This window comes from Plecotus auritus (genome assembly GCF_963455305.1).
Source record: "Plecotus auritus genome assembly, chromosome: 8".
NCBI lineage: Eukaryota > Metazoa > Chordata > Mammalia > Chiroptera > Vespertilionidae > Plecotus > Plecotus auritus.
Genome location: NC_137782.1, coordinates 111,035,872 through 111,054,009, shown reverse-complemented (window position 1 = coordinate 111,054,009; position 18,138 = coordinate 111,035,872). Strand labels below are relative to the sequence as shown.

General features: G+C 51.3%; 2 protein-coding genes across 2 annotated transcripts; one reads left to right on the top strand and one right to left on the bottom strand.

Annotated features, from left to right (window-relative positions):
- Positions 1 to 1,515: 1,515 nt before the first annotated feature.
- On the top strand, positions 1,516 to 3,609 carry COX5B (cytochrome c oxidase subunit 5B). Its single transcript, XM_080685624.1, has 4 exons — positions 1,516 to 1,975; positions 2,521 to 2,594; positions 2,762 to 2,861; positions 3,414 to 3,609. Exons 1-4 carry the CDS (start codon positions 1,663 to 1,665, stop codon positions 3,524 to 3,526), a joined length of 600 nt encoding a protein of 199 aa, XP_080541750.1. The 5' UTR covers positions 1,516 to 1,662; the 3' UTR covers positions 3,527 to 3,609.
- A 4,482-nt stretch (positions 3,610 to 8,091) lies between these two features.
- Positions 8,092 to 16,209, bottom strand: ACTR1B (actin related protein 1B). The gene is made up of 11 exons (XM_080685623.1): positions 15,949 to 16,209; positions 14,201 to 14,265; positions 13,098 to 13,173; positions 12,021 to 12,146; positions 11,554 to 11,678; positions 11,143 to 11,359; positions 10,902 to 10,994; positions 10,642 to 10,816; positions 9,571 to 9,632; positions 9,298 to 9,338; positions 8,092 to 9,124 (listed from the first exon to the last, which is right to left on the bottom strand). Exons 1-11 carry the CDS (start codon positions 15,994 to 15,996, stop codon positions 9,022 to 9,024), a joined length of 1,131 nt encoding a protein of 376 aa, XP_080541749.1. The 5' UTR covers positions 15,997 to 16,209; the 3' UTR covers positions 8,092 to 9,021.
- Positions 16,210 to 18,138: the final 1,929 nt, after the last annotated feature.

The following is an 18,138-nucleotide window of genomic DNA, read 5'->3' as shown; positions in this document are numbered from 1 at the left end:
TCAATAACAGATATCAAGCTGTATTACAAAGCCACTGTTCTCAAAACTACCTGGTATTGGCACAAGAACAGACATATAGATCAATGGAATAGAATAGGGAACCCAGAAATTGACCCAATTCACTATGCTCAATTAATATTTGACAAAGGAGGCATGAACATACAATGGAGTCAAGACAGTCTCTTCAATAAATGGTGTTGGGAAAATTGGACAGATACTTGCAAAAAAATGAAACTAGACCACCAACTTACACCATACACAAAAATAAACTCAAAATGGATAAAGGACTTAAACATACGACGGGACACCATAAAAATACTAGAGGAATCCATAGGCAGAAAAATCTCTGACATATGCCAAAGCAATTTCTTCACTGATACTGCTCCTAGGGCAATGGAAACTAAAGAGAAAATAAACAAATGGGACTACATCAAAATAAAAAGCTTTTGCACAGCAAAGGAAACCATCAATAAAACAACAAGAAAGCCCACTGCATGGGAGAACATATTTGCCAATGATATCAATGATAAGGGTTTAATCTCCAACATTTACAGGGAACTCATGCAGCTTAACAAAAAGAAGATAAACAACCCAATCAAAAAATGGGCAACTGATCTAAATAGACACTTTTCGAAAGAAGACAGAAGGAAGGCCAAGAGACATATGAAAACCTGCTCAAAGTCACTAATAATCAGAGATGCAAATCAAAACGACAATGCGATACCATCTCACACCTGTCAGAATGGCTATTATCAACAAGTCAACAAATTATAAGTGTTGGTCAGGATGCGGAGAAAAAGGAACCCTCGTGCACTGCTGGTGGGAATGCAGACTGGTGCATCCACTGTGGAGAACAGTATGGAGTTTCCCCAAAAAACTAAAAATGGAACTCCCATTTGACCCAGTGATCCCACCTCAACACCCCTGTAACAGCAGACTGATGCTAGCACTGCAGGTAGGTTTTTTCTGCCTGAGTTCTTGTGAGCTAGGCCAAAGCAGCAAGTTGGCGTTGGCTCCCACACTGCCAGAACCAGCATCACAATGAACAAGCATAACAGTGAACACAGGGCCTAGGAACCCACTCCTAAATTTGGGGCCCAACAGTAGGGTGGTAAAGGCCTGGGGCGGGAACTGGATAGAGGACAGTGGGGGAGAGGAAAGGGGGACATCTATAACACTCTCAACAGTTTGGCTCAATGGATAGAGCTTCAGCCTATCCATTGTGGACTGAAGGGACCAGGGTTAATTATGGTCAAGGACACATGCCTGCGTTATGAGCTCGATCCCCAGTAGGGGGCATGCAGGAGGCAGCCCATCTATGATTCTCTCTCATCATTGATGTTTCTCTCTCTCCCTCTCTCTTCCTCTGAAATCAATAAAAATATATTAAAAATAAAATAAAAGAGAAAAAAATAAATAAATCATTTGGGATCCAGCAAGCATCTTGATAGACGCAGGCTTAATGACTTCCCATAGCAACCTCCACGTTTAGAGAGCTTATAACCATCAGGCAACAGGCACAAGAATGCCAGTGTGGCTGCTGCATTCCACCTACGAGGATACGGGGTCCCACGTCGCAAAAAGAGCTGCCCCAAATCCCAGCGTTGGTGAAAGGCGAAGTCCGCCACCCAGAACTGAGACCGTGAGGAGTCCCACACCTCCATGCGGGCGCGATGGGGTAAATGCGAGGCAATACTGGGCATCCGCATTCTTTTTAGTCCCCGGCAGTCACGTGAGTGGGGCAGGTGCGGGCCGGTGGACGCGGGGCAGGGCGGAAGCGGAAGACTGACGCCACGGCGGAAGCAACCCTCCCAGGAAGTCCCGCCTGTCTCCAGAGCCTGTCCCGGAAGTGCTGCTGTTGTAGCGGGCGTGATGGCTTCAAGGTTACTTCGCGGAACGGGAGCGCTGGTCGCGCAGGCCCTGAGGGCCCGCGGTCCCAATGCGGTGGCTTCGGTGCGCTCCATGGCGTCTGGAGGTACTCGGCCTGTCGGACGCGGCAGGGACCGGCGCCGTGTCCCTCCCTGGGGTGGGGTACTAGCACAGCGCAACGGAGCGGCCATTCAGCTCCTCTGGGCCCGTGACCGCCCCTCAGCCCTGCGGGCCTCAGGTTCCGCCCGACTTTCCCTGTTATTCCCGGCCACCGCTGCAACAGCCCACCTAATTGACCCTACTGGAAAAGAATCCTAAATGGAGGTGCCGGGTGACCTTGGGGGGTAGGTGCTGCAAGCGCTATGGGTGGGGGCTAAGCCTCTCTGCAGACCCGCCCGCACTGTAAATTGGATGACCCCCACCAGGACTCTGATTTACCTGCTTTTTGAAAAAGTGTGTCGAAAAATTGGCCTCGGTGTTTGGAGGAAGAAAATATTTCCCTGGTGCTGTCACTGTGGGGAATCATGACTCTGGTCCTTAGGAGACAGTGGGTATGGGTAGCCTTTAGGAGCTTGTGAGCTCATTTAAACTGGATGCATTTTCTGCCTTGATAATTTTAGATGACATCAAAATTCACGATTCTTCCTTTAGGTGGTGTTCCTACTGATGACGAACAGGCGACTGGGCTGGAGCGGGAGGTCATGTTGGCTGCACGGAAGGGACTGGTGAGCAGAAACTTCTTTCTGTGTCTTTGGAGCTCATGACCTTGGTTGGGACCAGAGCATTCTCCTCTCTGGGAGCATTTGATCCAGGAAACCTGTCTGTGGTAACAGTAGCGCTGGTTAGAGTAGGGGTTTTCTGGCATAATGGCTCAATTCTTGTTTTTTTTCAGGACCCATACAATATGCTAGCCCCAAAGGCGGCTTCAGGGACCAAGGAAGACCCTAATTTAGTCCCTTCCATCACCAACAAGCGAATAGTGGGCTGCATTTGTAAGTACCTCATCACTATTTTCTTATTTTTAATATGCCCTATTCTACAGGATGTCCGTAAACTGCTTCAAATCTTTTGTGTGACTGTAGATGTGTAAAGAGGATATGTTTGTAAAAAAGTTGTTCTAAGGGTCCTGGCCCTCTCAAACCTCATTATACCTGAGTAGGTCATCCTTACTATCAATGGCATAGAGTATCTAATACTGGCTCATTGGAGATGCAACATGAAGGCGTATTCATCCAGAAAATATTTATTGTACTTGCTCTTTGCTAGATATCATTTTAGGCAGTAGGGTTGCATATCAGATTGACCCTGCTTTGGGATTCTACATAGACAGGGGAACTGTTAGAATCTATACTGACTCTGATATATATGGTCAGTTTACCTACAGGTAAACTCAGGCCTGTTTCTTCGTCTGGAAAATGGGAGGATACCTTGAACTGATCTCAAGGTGTCAACCATAACTTTGTGTCTCAGGTGTCTGAGGAAAAGAGATTCATATTGCAAGTCTCTTCTAGACTAGATGCCCTTCAACCACTTTTTCCTTTTAGGTGAAGAGGACAACAGTGCTGTCATCTGGTTCTGGGTGCACAAAGGCGAGACCCAGCGATGCCCTAGCTGTGGAACCCATTATAAGCTGGTGCCCCATCAGTTGTCCCACTGAGCCCCTGCACTAACTCACTCAAAATGTGCTGTAAAGTTTCTTTTTTCCGATAAAGACTAGCCATTGCTTTGGCTCCTCCCACAGTTGGCTGGTCTTATTTCTTTCCTGTTTTTTGCGAGATATGGGTAATTCTTCTATCTGTTACTATTAGCTTGCCATCCACTCATGTACACTGAGACTGACAATCCCATAATGCCATGATTGGAACGTCCTTGTACGGGGGAAAGCATGTGCTGTGGAGTCGGGCTGACTGGACTTGTAATATTAGCTCCATTATTTAACTTTGTCACTGGGTACATGTTCTTCAGGGTATGTTATATCCACAAAAAAAGATAAATACCTTGCCAGGTGTCAGAATAACATTTATTAAGAATCTGGCAGATGTTAAGTCCTCATAGTATTGTTAGAAAGGGTGACATTTAAGGAGATTTTTGGGGGGCTTTGAAGTTTTGAGGGACCCAGGTTCAGAGCCCAGTTATTGGGGGATACAATCAGTAAAATCCAGAATATGGGACAATTCTAGAAACCAATGACCAGGTTTTGTCAACAAACACATTGCAAGGAAAGGGGAAAAAAAAGGGAGAACCTACGGAATAAAATGGATGTAAGAGAGAGAGCAAGAACAGTGGCGAACCTTGTTTGGATCTTGATTTTAAAAACCAACTATAGCCCTAGCAGGTTTGGTTCAGTGATAGAGCGTCAGCCTGTGGACCAAAGGATCCCAGGTTTGATTCTAGTCAAGGGCATGTACCTTAGTTGCAGGCTTCTCCCAGCCCGGGCCTTGGTCAGGCTCGTGCAGGAGGCAACCAATCAATGTGTTTCTCTCACATTGATGTTTCTCTCGTTCCCTCTCCCACTCTCCTTAAAAATCTGGAAAAATATCCTTGGGAGAGGATTAACCAACACACACACCAACTGTAAAGAAGAAATTAGAATATTTTAAACTGGATATTTGATATTTAAGGATTTATTACATTTTTAGGTGTTAATGGAGTTAGTTTTTTATGCTTTTGAGGTACATACTGATCCTTAGGGGTAAAATATGCCTGGGATTAGCTTTAAAACAGAAGAAGTGATTTGGGGTGTGATTGATCCCTTGTAGCTAGGTAGGTATGAGGTCATTGTTCTTCCTGCTTTTATGTTTGAATTTTGCCATAATAATAAACAGCACCAAAAATAGTTGAGCAGAGACAGCCCAATTTAGCCACTTTATATTTGTGACTGGATAATTTTCAAAAACTATGCTTACCTATAAAATGGAAATAGTACCTTTCCACTTTGTGTTGGGATTAACCACAGAGGAAATTTAGTTACCGTCTCACAAAATTGATTCCAACTAGATATTTCACTTGAATTAATGAGAGTCAAAGAGAAAAGCCCGCTTCCCCCAAGCTTGTGTTGTCTCCTCTTCAAGGTATGGTCACAACTATTGCTTCCATTCCTTGTTATCAGTCATCTCATTTCCAGGAAATGAGCAAGCATTTATCTGCCATTAAAGACCCCTCCCTGTGGGAAAGGGAACACTTGGGTAGCCATCTATTAAATCTACCTCTACCATTCCCACCTTAAATGACTTCATATATCATTAATCGATCTGCCTTCTCCCTCCCTATTCTCAAAGCCCACTTTGCTTCTTTATGCTCTCTAAATAAAGAAAAGTCTCCAGTACATATCCAGGTGGTGGTAGGCAGAGTAACAGCCTCTCTTTACCCAAGATGTGCATGTCCTAATGCTTAGAAACGGAATGTTAGGTTCGGTAGCGAAAGGTTATTAAGGCAGCGGATGGAATGAAGGTTGCTTAATCGCCTGACCTTAAAATAGAGATTACCCTGGTTGTCTGGGTGGCCCAGTAATTACAGGGGTGGCAGGAGTCAGAGAAGGATGTAACTGGAAGAATAGAGAGGTACAGTGTTGCTGGTTTGAAGATTGAAGAAGGGGGCCACAGGCCAAGAAATGCAGGTAGCCTCCACCAGCTGGGAAAGAATTCTGACACCTTGGTTTCAGCATAAGTGAGACCCATGTCAGACTTTTTTTTTTTTTTTTACGTTTATTTATTGATTTGCATGAGCAACTGATTTGTTCCACTTACTTATGCATTCATTCTTTGATCCTCATATGTGCCCTGACATGGGGATCAACCTGCAACTTTAGTGTATCGGGACAATGCTCTAACCCAGTGGTCAGCAAACTCATTAGTCAACAGAGCAGCAAACCGCGGCTCACGAGCCGCATGTGGCTCGCAAGCCGCAGTTTGCTGACCACTGCTCTAACCAACTGAGCTAACCACCCAGGGCTATGTCAAACTTCTATAGAACTGTATTTATGTTGCTTTAAACTATTGTGTCATTTCTTTATGGCACTAATAGATCAGTAAACATTACTTGCAATTTTACTGTAAGGAAGAACTGTCCCCTCTCCCCCACGTATAAATCTATGTCAGAATGTACTCATGATCGTATTCTACGGCTTATAATTCATTGCAGATTTGACCACTGGGTCACTGGGTGCTCCTTCAGGTTGGTTCCTGTGTCAAGACAAGCATCCTTCCTTTTTTGAGCACATTCTTATTTTATGGTACCATAAGGTATTCCAGACTCATTTTATATTCTCTCTGCTTCAGATCAGAATTTCCCCAAGGAGCTCTGGTTCCTTTTATTGAAGAATAGTATTTAGAAAACGAGATTTGGACACTATATGTGCTCATTGCTACTGGGTGTCACTGCCTCTAGGCCCTCTGAGCAGTCAGGGCTAGGACATATACAAATATTTCTAACCCTAGTGGTCATACACAGAGGCATATTTATTTCAGTATCTATCTGTATGTATTTAGGAATCCATACACCCCCATTCCCAACACCATAAGGTTCATTCTAGCCTTACCACCTTCTCATCTGTCATTTTGTTCCAGCAGGGCCAGAGCTCTAAGCACACCATCCCTGCCAAGAGGGAGGAGGGGGATGCTGCATAGTGCTTGGCTTAAAGGATGGGATTTCCAGACAGATGGGAAAGTCACTCCCAGCAGAGAACAGCATGAGTAGAGCCTGGCAGGCAAAGCAGGGCGTGGTTATATGGAAGCCTAAAATGGGGAAGAGACAGATCCTAAAGGGCCTAAACTAAAATCAACAATGGGTAGTTCATGAAGGTGATTTCAACAGGCAGCAGAGAACTGCTTGACATTGTGGATTAGGAAGTGGCAGAACCAAGGCTATCTGGGCTTCAGCTCCAAGAGCAAATAGATGGCTAGGGAAAGTGGAGCTGTGGTCTTGAGCCAGAGTGGTGTGGCCATCATGGGAAAGAAATGATGGGGAGGAAAGGTACCACAGAACCAACAGAACTGGTAACTGACAGAATGTGGAGGTAAGGGGAGGCAGGACTCAATGTAATAGGGCTCCAACTTGTATGGTTGGGAGAAAATGGTACATGAACAGAACCCCAAAGGGTTCTCTGTAAATTCCGTTTCCCCCTTGAAGGCAGGTATGGGCTTAACTGCTCCCTGACCACAAAGCCTCACAAAATACCCTGTGAAGACCGGCCAGACAGAGTAATCTCTCCCCTTACACATGATCTCAGTTCTGGGCCCTCCCTTAGCTCTACTAACTCCATTGCCTTCCACACACAGCAATGATAACCATGCTCCTGTGGCAGGCTGCCCGTCAGCCAGGACACAGCTAACCCCCCTCCTCCAGGCCCTCCATATGCTGGCCCCAACCTCCCTTTTTGGTCTACCTTGCATTCTAGCCAGAGACCACTTTCCCTTCCCTGCTGACTTGACTCACTCAGGTCTATGCCCTTCTGTCCAGCCCACCAGTCCCAGGCATCTCCTTGAGCTCTTACCTCTGCCTGGAACACCCTCCCACACCTGGTTAACTCCTGGACCCACACAAGCCAGCCTGCCCCACTGCTGGGCTAGATGCCCCTCCGGTTGGCCCTACAACTCTGTACTGAAATAGCCTGTTCTTCCTCCCGACCTGTGTTTTTTTGGCAAAGATGTTTACCATTGACCCCAAACACAGCCCCCTTCCTGGGCATACTGCGGGTGTTCAAATACTTGAAGGGCAGACACTCCGGACTTGTTTCTCACTGCTCCTTCCACCACCTTCCTGGCCTCAGCTTCTACCTTCAGAGCCCAGCTCATCGACACCACCTCTGCCATCTCCCCTATCACTCTCCTTCCTGACTTGTCTGAACTCTGCCTGCATCATTGCTGGTCTGTCAGCCATAGCCACACGTGAGTGGGGCAGCAGAGGTGTTCCAACAGGTAGGACGCAAAGACACAGCCTGCGCCCCACTTGCCAGGAGGCCCTGTCCAGGAACAGGCAGAGGAAGGCAGCCTGGTCTTGCTGCTCCGGAGGATGGGTAATGAGGCTGGGGAATTCTGCCTCCAGGCTGAGAGCCCAGCCTCCTGGGGCCTCACGGCCACGTTGCCCCACCAACCACTAAAACCCTCAGGCTTCTGAACGAGAGCCAGTGCATACTGCACCATGCCTGTCCTTTCTCTCAGAGTCCCCAGGGGTGGGGAAGCAAACAGCAGCACAAGAACCACAAGAAAACAGCCACACACTGGGCCTTGTCCATAATTATTACTATAATGCTTTACAAAAAAATGTTTTTTTTTTTCAGGCAACTGTGTTAAATTATTATACATATCTGGGAGGGGGCAGTGGGGTTCTGGCCCCAGGGTAATGAAGACCTTCATGGGAGAAGATTGTGCCCCCTCACCCCTCTGGGTCTGACTCCTGATTAAGTGGCTCCCCCTCAACCAGTGAAGACCATTAACCTTTCCCCATCCAGTACTGGGGTAAAGGAGGAAGAGCAGCAAGTCAATGAAGTGCTTTAAAGGGGAGCGTGTAACAGACTGGCTGCCCAAACCCCTTGTGTAATCTGCCCTGGCTCTATAGGATCCAACTGTGGCCAGAACCCCTCACTGGGGAGGGCAGGCTGCCAGTACTCAGCCTGCACCAAGGCATCCACTCAGGAAGATAGGGGGACAGTGCGAAGGTTAGGGATGCCTAGGAGTAGCTGGCCTTGTGAGCTACCCTGTCAGGTCAGGAAGAGGATGAGGCATGAGAAAGTGATACATCAGTGGGAGCTCTGGCTGCCCCTCTTCTACCCCACCTCCCAAGGCCAGTTACACAGGCACCCCGGCTCTGGGAGGGACTGTCAGAGGAAATGGGGGCATCTGGGTGTCTGGCCTTGGAGCTTGGGGAAGCAGCCCCAAGGGTTAGAGCCAGAAACCATAGGCTTGATTGGCCCTGCCAAGGGGGACCCCCTAGAATCACCGAAGGCTGGGCTCCTCAATTCCTGTATTCCAGACTCCCATCCATGCAGCTAAACCTTACTGTGTATGTGCGTGCATGTAGGGAGGGCTGCAGGGAAGTGCTGCTGCACCACCTGCCCGGGGTCGGGGCATGCAGGGGGTCTGGACAGAAAGGGTCAAAGACTTTGGCTTCCCTTTCCTCCCATTCTCCCAACATGCTGCCCCTTCTCCTTGGGCACTAGAAGGTTTTGCGATGAATAGCACGAGTGCCATCCTCTTCGTACTCTTTCTTGGAGACCCACATCTTCTTAAAAGTGTCCAGCGAGGCCAGGATGGAGCCACTGTGAGGAGGGAAGGTGGTGTTCTTGGGGAGAGCCACCCTCCCTGGGCACTCAGAGCTGTTTCCTTCACCTGGGAGGAAATCCACCCACCTCCTCCTGGCCTGGCTACCCTGGGAGAAGTGTCCAGGGCCTAATGGTTTCCTCCCGAGCCCTCCCTGGGAGCCCTGCCTCACCCGATCCACGTGGAGTACAGCCGCTCCTGAGGGGCCGAGATCTAGAGGGAGCAAGCAACACGTAACTGCCTGTCCCCACGCAGCAGCCCGTCCCAGCCTGGGGCGATTCCCGAGGCCAGACAGCAAGTACATGAGCCGGGAGCAGGGGGAACGGGCAAATGGGAGCAGCGGCTGGGCTGGAAATGAGAGGCCCCCGGAGGCAATAGGTGCCCTCTTCTCCCAGTCAGGGCTGCCCAGCACCCCATGCACCACAGGCACGCTCCACAACCTCACCTTGATTTTGACGTCCTTTGGGGCAAGCTTCTTCACTTCACTTAGTAATCGGTCGCCAAAGCCTGTGAACACAAGGCTGGCTAGCCTGGGGTTCACTTCTGGCCCTCTTACCACTAGCTCTCCTATATCCAGCCTGGTGCCCCCCAGTCGCCGCCTTCCTTCAGCATTAAGGGTAGGCGCGAGCCACTCTAAGAGCAGAAAAGACCCAGCCCCAGGCCTGCAAGTGACCCAACTAACAAAGAGAGGTGACATGAGCTAGAACCCCATGTCAACTGGCTCTGCTGGCCCCCACATTTTTCCTCACCCAATGCTCCAGCAGTCAAAACCCACCAGAAGCAAAGTCAAAGGCAAATGACAAATCAGGAGAAAACATGCCATTCTGCTCATCATGTGGGCAGAGATCACACACAGTGTCAGGCAGGCGGTGGGCACAAGCTCCGAGGAGGGAAACGGGCAGCACCCACCAATAACAAAGGCACACCCGCCCTGACTGTTCTCTAGGATTTACCCTGTCGGTCTGTTCTCACCACGTGAAATGACAGTGCACATCTGAGACTAGAAGGGACTGCAACTCTCTCAAAAGGCCATCAGCAGGACAATGGCCGTGTGGCACATCCGTCCAGTGAAACACCACACGGACATATAAATGAACTTACATGGATAGGAAAAGACCTTCCAGATAATATGCTAGGTGAGCCATACAGGGTTGGGACGTGCAGAACATGCAGTTTGAGTGTATGTGGGGTTGATGCACATTTGTTTATATGTGCAGGAAGGTAGCCGACAGTTGCCTGAGAAACCAGCAAATCCTGTGTGGAGGGAAGGAGTGACTAGGACAATGGGGAAAGGACACTTCATCTAACACATTTACATCTCATATAAACTCATCACCTACTTATGAAGTGAATAAATGTAATTTTAAATCTTACTCTTTTAAAAAATATTGCTCACTGAGCACCAAAACGCCAACAGGAAAGGGCCCATGTCCCAGGCTTCAGGGAGTGGGATACAGGAGAAGGCCCAGCTGCCCTTGGCTCCGGAGTCCCACCACCACCTCCCAGGTCAGGGCACCTTTGAACAGTGTGGAGCCTCCTGAAAGCACGATGTTGGCGAACAGCGTCCGGCGGAGGTCCAGGTCCGACTTGTGGATGGCGAAGGCCAGCACCTCGTGGAGTCCCTCGCTCTCGTCCCCTACCAGGTCTGGCTGGAACAGCAGTTCGGGGGCCCGGAATCGTGCTGGCCCCACCTTGGGAACATAAGATTGAGGTACAGGCCTCTTCCTCCAGGTCCCAGCAGCACCCTGCCACCCAGGGCCAGGCCTGGTGACTTACATCAAGCATGCTGCCATCAGGCAAGGTGTACTGCACCTTCTCTGTCTCCAGAGCTTCATCCTTCTGTGGGTTGATGGACAGGTAGCAGGCTCTCTGCAAGGCATGGGGAGCAGGGGCACACCTTCAAAGGCTGTGACTGGGATACCCACACCCAGGCTCGACTTCAAGCCTTGGTCCTGCCCTACTCCCCTGCCATTCGCCCTCCTCCCCTATCACTCCACAACCTTCTGCCCTTCGTCACCTCTTTGATGGTCCGAACAACCTCAAACTCCGCTGAGGTGTGAAAGTCGAAGCCTTCCTTACGCAGCAGCAGCCGGAGATAGCGGGAGACGTCACGGCCAGCTATGTCCACCCGCATGATGGAATGCGGCATGGCAAAGCCCTCATAGATAGGGACAGCATGGGTGACCCCGTCCCCCGAGTCTAACACCACTCCTGTCGTGCGTCCTGTTGCATACCTGTCAGCAGGTCAGCATCCCCTTGCCTCAGCCAGTAAGGCCTGGGCCTCCCACCCCCGAAGGAACCCTAGGACAACTGCCCAAGGAACTCCCCAGAGGACTCATCATCAGGGGCTGTTTCTACAGAGAGAGCAGACATCTGGTCACCTCAAGCAGGACGGCCCCAGGGAGGATGGGACCCAGGGACCACTCACAGGCTGAGTACGGCCTGCATGGAGATGAACAGTGCCGGCACATTGAAGGTCTCGAAGAACACCTCTGCTGCCTTCTCCCGGTTCTTACTCGGGTTGAGCGGGGCTTCCGTTAGGAGAACAGGATGCTACAAGAGACAGCAGAGCTGTGGGCGTGTACACAACCGGCATACTAGGTCCTAAAAGGATCTTTCCAGAGGAACCCTCCTCCCCCGCCCCCTGTACCCGCAGTGAGTGCATGTCCTTCTCAAGGACACTGTCCTGTCACCTGCTGGCAGTTATTCTTCCACACAGCCCGCTCTCTCGGGAAGTTTCTGCTTGGCTGCCACTGACTGTTGTGCCCCCCACACAGTGAAGAGGCGGCAGGCCCCAGCAAAACGCAGGAAATGTGGGAGCCTGACCCAGAGGGAGCACAGCAGGGAGGGCACAGCGAGGGGATTCGGAGCCTGGGGGAGGCCTGGCTGCCACACCTCCTCGGAGAAAGTCTGCAGCTGGTCCTTGGAGTAGACATACTGCCAGATGCGCTCCATGTCATTCCAGTCCCGCACCACGCCGTGCTCCATGGGGTAGCGCAGAGCCAGCAGCCCGCGGTGCTCCTGCGCAGGAGGGGTAGGGAGGCAGTGTGGCTCCAGGCCCCAGGCCCCACACCCAGCCACTGCTTTCTGCCTTCACCTGCCCAGAGTAGAACCACCGCTGCGTCCTGCGTGTCCCCATGCACTGTGGCTCGCTTGTCTGGCAGCCTCTCAGGCTCTCAGAGCCCAGCCAGCCTCACCTGGCCAGGGACAGGAAGGGTGGTGACGTGCTTCCTCCCACCCTCCAGGCCCTTGGCCTCCTCCCCTGGCATGCTTCTCTATACTCAGGCCAGCACGTCTTCTCTTCTCCCCACACATGGCTACTGCTCCCATCGGCGCCTGTACAGTCCCCTCTGTGGTCACCTGTCACCCCCCCCCCCCCTTCTCCCAGTTCCCCTGCCAGTGCTCACATCTCCTGCATGGGCTGTCCTTCAATGTCCCTATGTCCCTTCTTGCCAAGCACCACTTTGCTCTTTCCTATTGACCCATCTCCTGAGAGCCCCTATTGTGCTCCCAGATCCTGGCACCCCACAGTGTTGCCCAGGTGCCTAATCTGCACTTGCTTATAATCCCCCCGCCCCCACCCCCCACCCCCGCTCCACATTCGTTCCTCCTGAGGGCCTCTCTGGCCATGTGGCCCCTGCAAGTCACTCCAGCTGGGGTGCAAGAGGTGGCTCCACAGCTCTCGTTGGGATCAGTTATCAAGTCTGGGTAATTCAGACTCTCAAGTCACTTTTTAATCAGTTCTTTCCTCTGCAGCTTCCAAAAGACAGGGCATGAGTGTTTAACTATACCCCACCCCTAGGAGCCACTGCTCTGGGGGTGGGGTACAGAGCTAAAGCCTGGAGAGTCCAGGGGCATCTGGCACGTGCCCAGAGAGCAGTCTCAGGGGCCTCTGCAGGATAGCTCTGCCTCCAGACATGCTCCCGGGACCATGAAGACCCCAAACCCAGGGAAACGCAGGTTCCACATTACCTCTGCTTTTGGTCCAATGAAGAGGTCCCCTTCCAGGGCTCCAGCCATCACCCGCATGTGCTTTGGGCGCCCGACACTGCGGGGAGAGGTAGTCAGTGAGGCAGGCAGGGACACAGCTGGAAAACCAAACCCAACTCCGGTGGTCAAGAGTAACTTACTCTAAAGCACTAGAATGTGGCAATGGAGCAAAGGTCAGAAGCCAGGGGTCTGGGATATGGGACTACAGAGCAGGCCTTAGCAGGACAGGAAGCTCAGGGTCAGAAGAAAAGGTGGCCCTCCCATAGAGGGCTGAGCTCTGGAGCATCAGCCCTCCATGGCCTATTCTGCAGGAGTTGGCTTCCGCAGCCAGTGACTCAGCCTGTGCTCTCGATGTCAGGAGGACGAGGGAGGATGGCCCAGGAAGCTGGGTGGTGCTCCCTGTGTACCCGCCTCCCGCTCAGTGGATTCTGCCCCTTTCCCACTGCCGGGGCTTCCAGAATAGAGATTCCAAAATTTGACCCAAGTTCCCTGCACAACAGGAACCTTAATTACACCCAAGCGGGTTTCAGAAAGGAGAGCCAACCCCCCCCCCCCCCGCCCGCCCCAGGCTTAGGCTAATCACTCTAAAGCCTCTAGGATTTGCGAGGTGACACTGCTGAGGGAAAACTTCCCAATGGACTGGAGTAGCCAAAGGTGAACCCCAAGCTTTCTCCAGGTTTCACCTCCTCTGAGAAAGTATTTTCTAAAGTCTGAAAATAAATAAGCCCCAAAGAAAACCTCTCCTGGGAGGAAGAAGTGGCTGTGCAGTAATCCCCACTCTCCCCACTCTGAGTTCAGGTCTTTCTCTGGGAATCTTCTCGCTTTTATTGTAGCTGCTGCTACCACGCCCTGTCCCCAGGGGAATGCTGGCGCGTCTCCCCGTTCAGTGAGGGACCAAAATCAGACTCCAAAAAGGAGGGGGAAGCCCAGAGCAGCTGTCTGCCCCTTCCAGAGCCCTCAACAGTATCAGCCTCACAAATCTGGTGTTTTCCCAGGGGGAGGGGGCAAGGTTGGCCTCAAAGACTCAGGATCCTGTTCTCCTGGGAAGCAAACAAAAAGGTTAGGGCTGCTGCCTGAACACTTACTAGTTTGGGAAACAGTATTTGGGAATCTGATCTCCTGCAAAGCCAGCCTTGATCACCCCAGAGCCCTGCAAGGAAAAACACTGTTTAGCTGTCTGCATTCACCTCCAAATTAAGGCAGTGCCCTACAGTGGAGAGCAGGCTGCCGAGATCCTGCCTGGAGGGAGGGCAAGGTCATTTACAAGTACACCAGTGGCTCAAAACAGTGTGTGGGGGGCAATTCTACATCCCTTCCTCCTACATTTGACAATGTCTGTAGGGATGCTATTGGCATCTACTGGGTAGAGGTCAGGGATGCTGCTAAACACCCTATGGTGCACAAGCCAGCCCCTCACAACCAAGAACTATCCAGCCCAGAGAGCCAACAGGAGACTGAGAGCCCATCAAAGTCCATCCACCTCCGCAGGCTCCAGGGCAGCTCCGGCAAGAGGGATCCCGGGCAAAGCTATCCTGAAAGCCAGCTAGAAGCAACCCCTGAGCATAGTTTCTTCCAAGAGCCCCTGGCCCCTCTCTCCCAGTAGACAGGCCCACAGGAAAGACCACTGGGTGCCTAGGAAACTGCATCTCTCCAGTGGTTTTCCTAGAGACTGCAGACAAAGAACTTGTGCTGCCCCTGCTCCAGCCAGGACGGGGCCTCTAGAACCCCTCCCCAAGCCCTCTTCACACACATCTTCATCACAACACTTCGGGTCTGCGATGCAGGAATCAACATGCCCAAGTTACAGAGAAGCTAGAAGCCCAGAGGGACCATGCAGGTCGCTCTCTGAATTCAGAAGCATGTTGATTAGCCTGAGTGAATTATTACCCCAAGAAGGGAAGTGGCCTGGTCCTTCCTGTAGCCTGCTGGGGGCATCCCTAAGCTGCGTTTTAGCCTTATTAAACATCCTTTGCTGTGGCTCAGGGAGCCCACATGGGAACTCCAAAAAAGAGCCACTCAGGGATGACATGGGGTCATGCGGGAGGGAGAAAGAGAAGGGAATCACTACAAAAAACTCCAAGGCTCACACACCAGAGGCAGATACCAGAGCCACTCATTTTCTTACTATGGACCAGAAATTTGAGGCCAGAAATCCTCAGAGGGCAGCTGGCATGCTGAGCTCCAGAGCTGTAGGACAAGACACAGGAAAGCCAGGCATCTCTCCTGTGAGGCTCCGGAACAATTATCCCAACTGGTTATGGGCCCAGGGAGGAGGGGTCCTGGGAGGAGGGGTCCTGAACTCTCTCCGCGCCTGCCAGGTGTGGCAGTTCTGCTCCGCTCTTCAGAGAAGATCAAAGTAGCCAGCAGCCAACCAGGTGGTGGTGGACCTATGGGTGGCAGACCCGAACCTGCATGTCTCCCAGTCCCGGGGAGAGAGCAGGAGGGCCTGTTCGCTCGGAAGGTCCTGCCTGGGTGCAGCCCCTTGGGAAGCACAGTGGTAAAGTCCCCAGACCAACCCCCTTCAAAAGGGGCCATCAGTGTGCAAAGGGGCCAAGCATCTTTCTCTACCCTGGGGGGTGGACGGAGGGGCCAAGGGGCTGGGGTGGCCCCGCAGGGCCGCCGCTGTCACTCCTGCCCTCCCCAGAAGCTCATCACGCGGCTAGGGCAGGGCTCGGGCACGGTTGGCCCCAAGGCCCTGGCTCCAAGGCCAAGCAGCGCGCGGCCCCCGGCGGACTACGCGCAGAGGACGAGTCCAGACGGGCGGGGTCCCTCCCAGCGCCGCGTGTGACCCGGGGGCGGGGCGCCCGCCTTCCCCCCAGCTGCCGGGTCTCACGTTGTCGATGACCACGGGCTGGTTGGCGATGATGTCGTAGGACTCCATGGCGCGGGCGGCCCTGCCCTTGCAGGCAGGGGCAGGAGGGACCCGCGGGCGGGCGGGCGGGCGCGAGGACCGGACCGCGGGGCTCCAGACGCGGCGCCGCGCCCTTCCCCCCAGAGCGCAGACTACGCGCCCCTCCGGAGAGGGCGCGCCTGCGGCCAATCGCCGCTCCCACCTGGGCGATTGACCGCCCGCGCCAGGGCAACGGGACCAAGGGGCGGTGCCGCCGCGGGCCCACCAGCCAATTGCGGTCGCCCGGGAGGCCTGATGGGCGCTTCCAAGGTAGGTTGCGCTGTGTGGAGATAACGTCAAGGCATCGCTCTTAAAGGGGAAGCGGGTGAAGTCAAGGGGTGGGGGGGCACGAGTTCACCTGCCCAGGAAGACGTCTTCCCGACTGCCAGCACCTCCGACCACGCTCCTTCGCTCCTTTGTGATCGCGCAGTCCCCGAGGAGGCTGGCGCTGGCTGTTATACCCAAAGCATTTATTGCGCACGGAGGAGGGTCCTTTCTCCTGTAACAATTACAATTTAGTGGTAACTTGGTAGCTGACGTTTATCCAGCACCTACTCCGGTGCTTGCAGAGCACTGCTACCCACTTTGCATAGATTATATTAAATCGGGCAATAACTACCAGGTAATTGCATTGTTGTTCCCATTTTACAGGCGTGGACACCGAGGAACCTAGCCAAGTTTATAGAAGTAGCAACCGCTGGGATTAGCACGTGGGCAGCTTCTAGCCGCCCTGGAGTCAAAGGCTGTAACAGTCCTGAATTCACTTACCAAACTGAGCCATAGGGGTTTGCCTCTCTATATGCCTTTCCCACTAGACACGAGTGACATAAATTTGATAAGATTGGAGACCACCATACAGAAAAGTGCAGAAATCCTAAGTGTACACTCAGCGTATTGTTACAATGTGGACACACATGTAACCATCACTGAGTTTAAGAAACAGCATGACCAGCATTTCAGGGGCCCACCAGTAGTCACTGCCCTGTTTCTCCTCCTGGGCAGCCACCCTCCTGAATTTAACACCACACGTTCGTTTTGCCAATTTCAGAACTTAGTGCAAATGGAATCGTAGGCATGTATTCATTTGTGTCTGGTGTCTATGCATTCATAAAATGGCTCTATGTATAACCGTTTAAGTTCATACAGGAGTTCTGTATAATCTGATATGAAACACTATCAGGACATATGGTTAAATCAAAGCAAAGAAAGCCAGACAAAGTGTCCAGAATGTTGTATGTGTGAATGGCTCTGAAGAGCAGATGCAACACCTTCAAGACTTTAATATGAGACAGGGACCATTGGTAGATGTGTGTGAATGAGGGGAGAATTCTTTTTGCAATATAAACTTTTGTATGAATTGTTTTTAACTTGTTTATGTATATATTGCTTTTGTTTCTCATTTTTATTGTGCCAAAATACACATAACATATAATTTATCTTAACCATGTTAAGTGTACAGTTCAGTGGTATTAAAAACATTCATAATATTGTGTTATCACCACCATCCATCTCTAGAACTCCTTCATCTTGTAAAACTGAAACTCTACACCCATTAAACGCTAATTCCCCACTTCCCACTCTCCTCCAGCCCCTGGCAACCATTGTTGTACTTTCTGTTTCTATGAATTAACTAAGTACCTCTAGCCTCTATACTGTTTTCCATGGCAGCAGCACCACTAACAATGCACTAGGGTTCAAGTTTCTCTACATCCTCACCAACACTTGTGTTTTTTTTTTTGTTTTGTTTTGGTGTATTTAAAAAAAAAAATAGTAGCCATCCCAATGAGTATGAGATATCTGCTACCTCAGCATAGTTTTGATTTGCATTTTTCTAATGTTTCGTGATATTGAGCATCTTTTCATGTGCTTTAGTGTCCATTTGTATGTCTTTGTGTTACGGGGAAACGCCCAGTTGGGCTCTGGCTGCCTGTCACTGTGTCCAATATGAAGGCAGGGCTGAATCATGTTATGCATTTATTGAGAAGGCTAGCCAACCAAGAAGACAGGGTGCTTACAAGCATCAAATCCTGTCTTCCAGCAAGATGCAGGATTATTAAGGGGAAGGGGCTAGGGTGAGGCAGACCTGGAGGTCCGCAGATGTCAGCTATTGTCCTTTAGTCATCAGGCGATGAG